This window comes from Merops nubicus, unplaced genomic scaffold (assembly GCF_000691845.1).
Source record: "Merops nubicus isolate BGI_N331 unplaced genomic scaffold, ASM69184v1 scaffold38153, whole genome shotgun sequence".
Lineage (NCBI taxonomy): Eukaryota > Metazoa > Chordata > Aves > Coraciiformes > Meropidae > Merops > Merops nubicus.
In genome coordinates this window covers 10334-19936 of record NW_008598902.1, presented here as the reverse complement: position 1 = coordinate 19936, position 9603 = coordinate 10334, and the positions used below count along the sequence as shown (strand labels likewise).

The 9603-nt window shown below is 39.6% G+C and overlaps 1 protein-coding gene across 1 annotated transcript in view; it reads right to left on the bottom strand.

Moving 5' to 3' along the window:
* Positions 1-4417: 4417 nt before the first annotated feature.
* Positions 4418-9603, bottom strand: part of OCIAD1 (OCIA domain containing 1) — a gene marked incomplete at its 5' end in the record, with an annotated part of 15029 nt that continues 9843 nt past the window's right edge. Inside the window, 3 exons of the mRNA XM_008937212.1 lie at positions 4418-4862; positions 7687-7836; positions 9195-9403. Coding sequence (XP_008935460.1) covers positions 4825-4862; positions 7687-7836; positions 9195-9403 — 397 coding nt within the window. The remainder of the gene's footprint in view (positions 4863-7686; positions 7837-9194; positions 9404-9603) is intronic.

Sequence of the window (9603 nt, the reverse complement as noted above, 5' to 3'; positions counted from 1 at the left end):
GCATTCCTTGGGTCAAGTTCTAATGCAGGTACTCAAAGAGGCCTCAAAACTTTTGTCTGGTGCTGGTGCTTTGTGTCCAGTTCTTACACCAGCAAAGAAAATACTTAAAAGTATAAACTTGAGGCATCTCTGTGTCCAAAGCTCCATTGGTTCAGCCGAACTGGTGCCATCCCACAGGAACAGACCTGACGCAAGAGCCTGAAACAGTAACGAGATGCAAACTGTCCCATTTATTGCATTGAGATTAAAATCCAGACATGATCTGTTGATTTCTATTAACAACTTAATAGGCGATCAAACTGCAAAAGGTAAAGGGATAGTTACAGTGCTATTGTCTCATTTAAAGAGACACCTTATTCTGCTGTAAAGTCAGGAAGATGGTGCTGCAAGCAAAGCCTCCCAATGAAAGTTTTGGTGTATGCAGGACAGCCAAGGAACTGGGATGGATGTGGATCCTGCAGTGTGCACAGCTTTAATGAGGTCCTCACTGAGGGCCACCAAACAAAAAGCCCAGCATGGAGAAAAGAAACAAATCTTTTAGCTTCCATCACATAATGGGCAAGTCAGGATTTCTTCTTAAACATCAAGAAGGTGAGAGATTTGGGGGTTCAGTTTGAAATAGTAAATATTATTTCCCCGAGTTTCCACAAATCGGCTTAACTTTCATAAGCTAATCGTATTACTTTTAATTTACATTTTTCACTTTCATGTAGATGTGTTCCAAGCAACTTTAGTAGGAAGAAACCCCTGGAGAGGTCAGTGTGTACTTACCTCAGACTCTAAACATGCCTGCTGATTTGGGGAAGGACAAAAGCATTCAGGACCAGGATTTTTGGTAGAGCTTTGCCAGCTCAAGAAGAGCTGAGGCACCTTTTCACAACCCTCTTCCCTGTGTTCATGCATGCTAGTAACAACTGACTTGAGGATAATGGTAGTAGCTCTTTTAAACTGGCCATGCAACAGCTTGTGAGGGTTTTAAGTAACTGTGAAAGCAGTTACTTTAAAGCTTTTTTTAGAAATATTCATAGTGAAACATTCAGACACATGTTTGATTTAAAGTGCGAGTTGATTTTTTAATGTAATTTTTTTTGAAGGATAAAAGAAAATTTTCTTAGCTTTACGATAAATATTGAATTAATTCACGTTTATTAACAAGCATCTAGATATGATGGCACTTAGGACACCTTCAAGACCTTCTTAATGCCACTGTCTCTGTGGTTAGGTCAGACTGTAAGTGTAGGTGATTGGAAATGCAAATGGTAATGTAAGTGAAATTCTTGCTGTCATTTCTGAAGAGTAGTGAGGGACCTGTATTCCAAGAAAACAGTTGGCCAGGTTAATGAGCTAAGAAAAATATAGTGTGTATTAGCTGTAAATAGAGGTAAACATAAACCAAGGGGGCCTGTCACACTTTCTTCAGCACATTCACCATTCTTACTCGTTCCTCATATGCAGGCATGTGGTCTTCAGTGACAACAACCCTGCCCGCCAGCTCTAGCACACTTGCCTTCTGTTAAAAATCCCCCAAAGTCACCGAAGTGCAGTATGAGCAAGCTGCTCCTGGGTTACTGGGTAGCTGCTGTGAAATCTGGAGGCTAAAAAATAAAACCAAATACCAGCTCTGAGAGCAGGTGTTCCTCACAGAAGGTGTGCAGGAGAAGGGAAGGAAGGCAACTGAATTCCCATGGCTGGTCAGTGACTTGGGGATTCAGCACGGACACGGACACGGCAAACTGAACGGGAACCAGCCTGGCCAAAATGCCACTTTCTGATACCCTATTAAATTAGCAGCTACGATTGTGAACGCTGCTGTGTTTAATACTTATTAAGGATGTGATGGAAAGCCAAAGACTTTTACATTGTTTGATGGTAAATCCCAGCTTGTTCCCAAGTACAAAAAAAAGTATGTCCTCTGAGAGATATTAGCTAGATGCAACAGAATAAAAACATTGACTTCAGTTTAGACATTTTATGTATACACAATGTTACTGTAAACAGAGGCTTTACACCTTTAAAACTACATTAATCATACATGATATATGCCTTTTATTTTCTCCCCTAAGAGACTGAGAACTGGAGAACAGCCAGAAACAGGAGTCTGAAACCTTCAACCCAACCCAGGGTTCCAGCGTATGATTAAATACTTGATTACACATAAGTTTACTGCCACAATGTGACTTTTGCAGTGGATGTGGAGAAAGAGGGAGTCTCACTTCTCAGGGGAGTGTCCTCTCTAGAGGCATTTACATTAGCTCACAGAGTCAGCTTCTGAGATACAGTCATAGAATTGTTTAGGTTGGAAAGCACCTTTAAGATCATCAAGTCCAACCATTAACCTAACTCTGCCAAGTCCCCTGCTAAGCCATCTCCCTGAGCACTGCATCCACACACCTTCTGAACATAGCCAGGGATGGTGATTCAGCCACTTCCCTGGGCAGCCTGTTCCAGTGCTTGAGAACCCTTTCAATGAAACCATCTACCCTAATATCCAACCTAAACCTCCCCTGGCACAACTTGAGGCCATTTCCTGTTATCCTATTACTTGTTACCTGTGAGATGAGACCAACCCATACCTCTCCACAACCTCCTTTCGGGTAGCTGTAGAGAGCAAGGTGGTCTCTCCTGAACCTCTTCTTCTCCAGGCTAAACAACCCCAGTTCCCTCAGCCACTCTTCATAAGACTTGTGCTCCAGGTCCTTCACCAGCTTAGCTGCCCTTCTTTGGACATGCTCCAGCACCTCCATGTCTTTCTTGTAGTGAGGGGCCCAAAACTGAACACAGAATTCAAGGTGTGCCCTCCCCAGTGCCAAGTACATGGGGATGATCGCTTCCCTAGTCCTGCTGGCCTCACTATTTCTGATCCAAGCCAGCATGCCATTGGCTTCTTGGCCACCTGAGCACACTGCCGGCTCATATTTAGATGGCTGTCAGTCAGTACCCCCAGGTCTTCTTCTGCCAAGCAGCTTTCTAGCCAGTGATGCTCATTCCCTTACACAAAACTTGTAGAATAAGCATGCATTAAGATTCATGAGAAAAACAAGTTACTCTATCCTTTTACTCTTTTACTTCAGAAAATCTAGTATTATCCCAAATGTCCCCCCAATAACTGACAAGCTTATTGCTCAATAGCTTGTCTTATGTGTTGCTATTTCCTCAATGCTATTAAACCTGTTCCTGCATTTTCTCACTTTGAGACTTCTCATTCATCCAAAATTTTCATTAATTCAAAAGAAAAAGCATAATTTGCTCCAGTTGTATCATCTAAATCTTCTGCCTCCTGTTACTTGCATAACTGACAACAAAGAAACTTTGTATTTTCATGATAAATCTCATCAGCTTTGTAATAGTGCACCAAAAACCACAGCAATATCATTCTGCCAGACTTTGTATATTTTCAGAGTTCTCTCATCACAGCCATGAGAAGTGTGCTCAATAAGCTAAAGTCTTGATACAACTTCAAGATTATCTGATTAGCACATTCCTTTTTGTTAGAAGATCAGCTTTTCTGAAAGCAATCTTTCTCCTTTTGATTTTTATAAAGTTGTATTTGGCTCTTTAAGCATTCTCATCTTCCCCATTTTTCCTCCTCATTCCATCTGATTGCTCTGTAAACCCCCTCCCCCCCCCCTAAATTATTTTCTGATTCAGACTGCTCTGGTGCCGGTCCACTAAGTCAATAAGAACTTTGACAATTTTTTTGTTGGCAGATAAGTTATTTTTCACCTCCAACAAGGACATCAGGGATGCTTTTATGCTGTCGCCTTGATCATGGTTTTGGCTCCCCTGTAGCCAAACCCCCCCGATAAGCACAATGCTGTGAGATGAAACTGCACCGGTGGGAATACGCGAATCCCTCGTGGGAGGCAGCATTTTGACTGAGGCAGAGCAGAGGATCCAAACATTAGGAAGTACTCTTCAGGAGTTTTGCCAATGTGGCTCTTTTCTGACAGGTAATAATAATGCAACATTCCACTGATCAGGATCTTCTCTTCATAAACATGGGGGTTCTGTCATGGCACACACAAACTAAGAAATAAGGCTAAATACACAACCCCTTTTTTTAACTGTCAAGGTATCATTTAAACTTTTACCGAAATGTGTCAGGTTTAACCTTCTGGATTTAAATGTAGCTCTTTCAAATATCTGCAGTTTCGTTCAATCCTTTTCTTCCAAAATGACTGTTTGAAGAGAACCAGCGTGATCAAATCAGAATATCCACCTAAAAACGTAGCTGGCACTGTGAAACGGTTTAGAACACCAGCAAAATTTGGTTTTCTTAGGCCACTTAGGTGTTTGGCCAAGTTCCTCTGTCCTTTTTTCCCTGAATAGTTCAGTATTATTCCAGACATTACTAACCAGTGATGACAAGAATTTGAAGTTTCCAGCATATCCCTTTCAGACAAACAAAGTGAGAGTCGAGTTCTACAGGTAACTTTTAATGCACATCTTGAAAATTTGAAACGATTCTGATATTTTTCCCTTCCAAGTACATGTGATAGCATTTTCTTACATAGATTTTTACCTGTCACTAAAGGTTTATAGCAGTGATTCCCAGCTACCCTTTTCATTCTCAAACAAAAGCACAAATGGTTTACAGTCACGACACCTCACAATAGCCTCACTTGCCATTTATGCAAAATTTTTTTTAAAATTAAGCCTAAATACTTTTTTTTTTTTCATCTTCTGTCAAGTCAGGGTTTCCTCCTCATTTATGAATAGCTGTGGCTGGCAGAACACACTAAAGGTGCTGATGCTTGTGACTAATCCAGATGAAGTTCACGTTAGCTCACAGGAGATCATTTTCTTCAGTTCTTCATTCAGCTCTTACTCATCCCAGGTATCTCCATATTTATTTACTTTAACTGAAGGAAAGAGGAAAAAGTAATCACATATGACTTAATTTAACTGCCAAAGTTTACCTTCCCAAGAAGTATGATGAAATGCATTATCGTTTGAAGTGGTGAGTGGGGAGAGTGTCAGTCACAGCACAACAGACAACCAATTAAAGCTACTTTTGAATAAATCAGAGAAGAGTTTGTTAAGCATTATTCTTTAATGAATTAATATTCAGCCAAGAGGTCTACTGTGCCAATTCCTGCTCTACAGAATTTGTAATTACTTTGAAACAATGTAATGTTTGGATGAAACAAAGACAATCGGAGGAAATGGGCAAGGAACGTTACAATAAATAATGTGGCTACATAATCTAGTTACATGCACAATTAGATGGATTCAGGATAGTTAAAACCCATTCAAAGACAAATAGAAATAAGTAATACCTACTAAGAAACTCCTCAACTACTATTATATGGCAGCTTTGCTTAGGATAGGAGTGAATCAGAGTCAAAAAACTCAGATACCAGGCTTAATGGATTTATTTTGCAGAATGTCAAGAGCAACCAAACAACAGCCCAAAAGCAGAATGTTCCTCTCTTGAAAGTAAGCTGTGAAGTGGTCTGTGATTGGCTGCCATCACTGCCAGGGTAAAGGAAGGATCTATACAATCCAGTAGGAATGCTGCCACTACTCAGACAGGCCTTTACAAATGCCCTCGGAGGTTAATTACCACGCCCACCGTTTATTCCTGCCCATCTGCAGTAGCACCAGTGGAATGGAGCAGCACGCACGGCCCTGGCTCCACTGAGATGCCAGCACTGAGCACAGTGCACTGAAAACTCTCTTTTAAGCTGATCAATATTGCAGTGAGGCACAATGCGTTGCTCTCCCAGGAGTACAGCTTCATTTCCACTAACCCTGGGAGCTGAGCAGGCTGTGCCCACTCCCTGGAAAACGGTGTGGTGCAGTGCAGACCACCGCACGGGTGCCCATCTCTGTGCAGCTACAGCCAACAGAGAAGGCACCAGCGGACAGAAGTGAGGGACTACTTAAAACTGGCTTAAACGAGGTTTGTTTTCCCTTCTGTCCTTGCTCAGAGGGCAGAAATCACTGTCCCTGTTTGCTGCCCGGGTTCCTATGGCACAGAGGTAAGAGGATGAACAAAGGGTTAATGACTGAGGACGTATGAACAGGCAATGTGGTAAGGTGTCCAGTGTGACACAAGAACCTCAGTCAGATCTTAGCCCTCAACATCAGTGGAATCCCTGAACTGCAGATTTAAATGTACTTCCATTTGTAAAACAGTTCTCAACTTTGGTATTCCCCCCTTACTCTTTTTCTCGAGAAATACAAAGAGATACTCTTAAAAGTTTATTTACAAATCTCATGCACTGCTCAGTGTAGTTCTAGTCACAAAGCCTTGGGTATAACCATCAAATGGTTATACAGAAACATAACAGGCAGCATGCATTGTCTGATCAACATTTTACAGAGGTCTTTTACAGACCTCAAATAACTACAAATAAAATAATGAATACATAGTCTCATTTCACAGCTGTTAAGATTTCCCATGGATTATGGCAAGTTTTGCAGAACGCTGCTTAAGATTTCTGTGTATGGTTTTCAAGTGACACTTCTAGGCATTCTATGTGTGGAGAAATATCTTGGAAAAAAAACACTCTGTAAATCAATGAAGTGTCAGCTGATGGAATTTAGAAGCAATCTGAAGCTACAGTTCCCTTAATTGTTTCTAAATCTCATTTGGCATAGTCAAAGGCTTTCATCCTTGAAATAACAGATTTAAATCATTACCCAATAATTGTTTCTTATTTCGAGGCTGTGTAGATCAGTCCAAAGACAAATAATCCAGAAAAAGGCATTCACAGGCATGAAATACATGGACACTCTTAAGCAGCACTGTTCCAAAGTTTACTATTACTGCTTCAGATCTTTTTGCTTTAATATACTTTTCTATACGTACTACCACCTGTTAGGCCCAACAGGAGATGTCAGCTATTCCCACAAATCTTGTGGCAACATGATTGACAAGGCTGGACACTGCACACAAACCCAAACCAGTTCAAGCTGACTAGTCCAGCAGTGTTAAATGGCAAGACATTCCTCTTGCTGACATTATTTTCACAGATGCCATACTAAATTAAAAAACTTCTAGAGCAAGCAATTATGAATTGCTTCTGTGTCTCCTTCTCAAAAAAGAAACTTGTCCAAAAGTTGACTGAATAGTATCTCATTCTTCAGGACACTGCATTCTTATTTTGTCATGTAAAGTTTTGTTTTTGACTGTGAAAACAAATCTCAATACTGCTGCCAAATACTGTTTCCTGCCTTTGAGTTTTAATGTAGAAAATGAACCTCTACAAACAATACCTCTATAGAAATCCACTCATTCCACATGAAACAATTCAGAAAAATAAGCACACACACCTCCCCTCAAAACCATCAACCACGTGCTCTATTTTGAGAGAACAAAGTTATCTAAAACATACACCTCCTTCCTAAAACTCTTCAGTGGGGCTCTGCGTTCAAAGAATCCTTTGTGGAAAGAGGTTGCTCAACATGTTCAAAAAACCAACAGCTATGAGATTTTTGGTCTGGCATCAAGCAATACGGCTAGAGAAGAATTCTAATTTGCTACTGGAAGATCAATATTTTTTAAAAAATAGTTTTAAATATGAAACTACAGACTCTGTCATATACGAGATACCTGCAGATACTGTAAAAATTAACTGCTTAAAGGGCAAGCAGAATTAAGACCTGGGTTTGTAACCATTTTTGACATTATTGCCAATATTTTCATTTACTATGTATTTTTGTAAATGAGTATGTTACCTTCCTTAGCTGGTCTTTCCTGCGAAAACTTGCTTGGAGTTTCTGCCTTTGGTGGTAGCATTACCTCATATGTCTCTCTGTGTTTATTCCTTAATTCCTCATATGTGATGCCTTTTTTTTTACGACTTTCTTCTGGAATTGTAGCAGGATCTGAAAGCAAAAAACACAAAAATACTTGATGTCACACAGGAAAACTTGGCTACAACCTGTTCTAGAACATCAGTTAACTACAGCTCAATTCCAAATGAAAACGAGCATGACAGCTGCAATTTTAAATGCAACTGAGAATGTATGTGGTCTGTAATTAATCCATTCCTTTTGGACTTTTCATTTTGTCAAACCACTTTGGGAGACTGGCAGTTAATTCCTTTTCTTCATTTACCCAACGGAAATCCTAACAACTGTGCGGTAGCTGATGGGTAAAATAGTTCTAGACACTTTATGTAAGATTTATGACAATCATACATCTGGTATATTTGTGATTTCTGAAAAGAAATCTAAGTGAAGCTCAAGGGTTTCCATTCAGGCTTTAAATTCTGCATTCCATGTCACCTGATAAAATATTTTGTCCTTTTATCTACATTTACAATGCAGAATCTTGGTTCTACCATTAAAGTTCTACTGACTATTGATGTTTGTGATGAAGCATAATTACAATTTCCTTGATACATTTACATCTGACACTTCTATCTAACTAAAACCGAGTTGCACGAAAGGACTTTTTGTGAAAAAAAAAAAAAAACCTTTTCTGTAAAGGAGTTTAAAAAAGCCAAACCAATTCAAACCCTGCATCTGAGAGTAACTTCCTCCTCTGTGCACCAGAGAGACTGGAATTCTGAATGGTGTGTTCCCCCTGCAAGGGCTGAGGACAGGGCCCGTTTGGGCAGGAGGGGAACAGCTGCACACAACAGCACTTGAACTGTGTCAGCCCTTCGTGAGACAATCAGCTGTTGCCAGACAGAACACAACCTGCATTCACTTCTCAGAAGATTTTTTTAAATGTTTGTCACACTATAAAAAAGTTTAATACAGCTGAATTATAGCAGTATACAGTTACAGCACCACTGCTGGTGTAAATTAAATAACTCCAGACAGACCAGCTGACAAATGATAGACTGATGTTTCTTTAGTGCTGTATAAAGCTGGCATAGTCACCTTCATTTCAATTAAAAAGAACTTCAAGTCAGGCTAAGGATTTTTCCAAGTTGAGTTTCACAACAGATAAAAACTTGTCAGCTAATTTACAATCTTTACTTGCCATTAGAGCTACAAAACATGACAAAAAAAAATTCTGAATTTAGTTTACAGTTAGAACACAAAGTAATACATACACTTATCTCCTGTGTAAAAACAATTCTGGGAACTTCAAGTTGTTTAATTCAAAACCACTTGTACCGTACCATGTATGTTTGCGTGGGATGAAAATACATAGCCTGGCATGAGAAATACTGAAGAAAAACGTTAAGAGTCATTGTACTACAAGCAGCTAACAATTAAGACAAACACACCTTGAACAGTGTAATCAGTAATTCCTGTAGGTGAAGATTCATTCAGGGAAGCACTGAACGGAACAGGTTCGTAACTTGAAAGGGCTCTATCTGTTGAACTATAATCATCTGAGTAGCTAGAAGAAAGTGGGAATCCAGCTCTTGGAGAAGAAGATTCAGTAAATGACTGAGAAGGCATGTCTGAAAATTCAGATTTCCGACTGGAACGGCTGGAAAAATAACACAGTTAAATATTAAATACAGAAATACTGAAGTTAAAAAACAGAACTATAAGAATAACAATACATGCAGTTCAAGAAAACACTCTTTTATGTTAAGCAGTTTACTTTCCAACATGAATTATCATATTAAAAAAAAAAAAGTTAGGGTGTTTTTTTTTCTTTACATTGCAAGATCTATATAGTCCCTT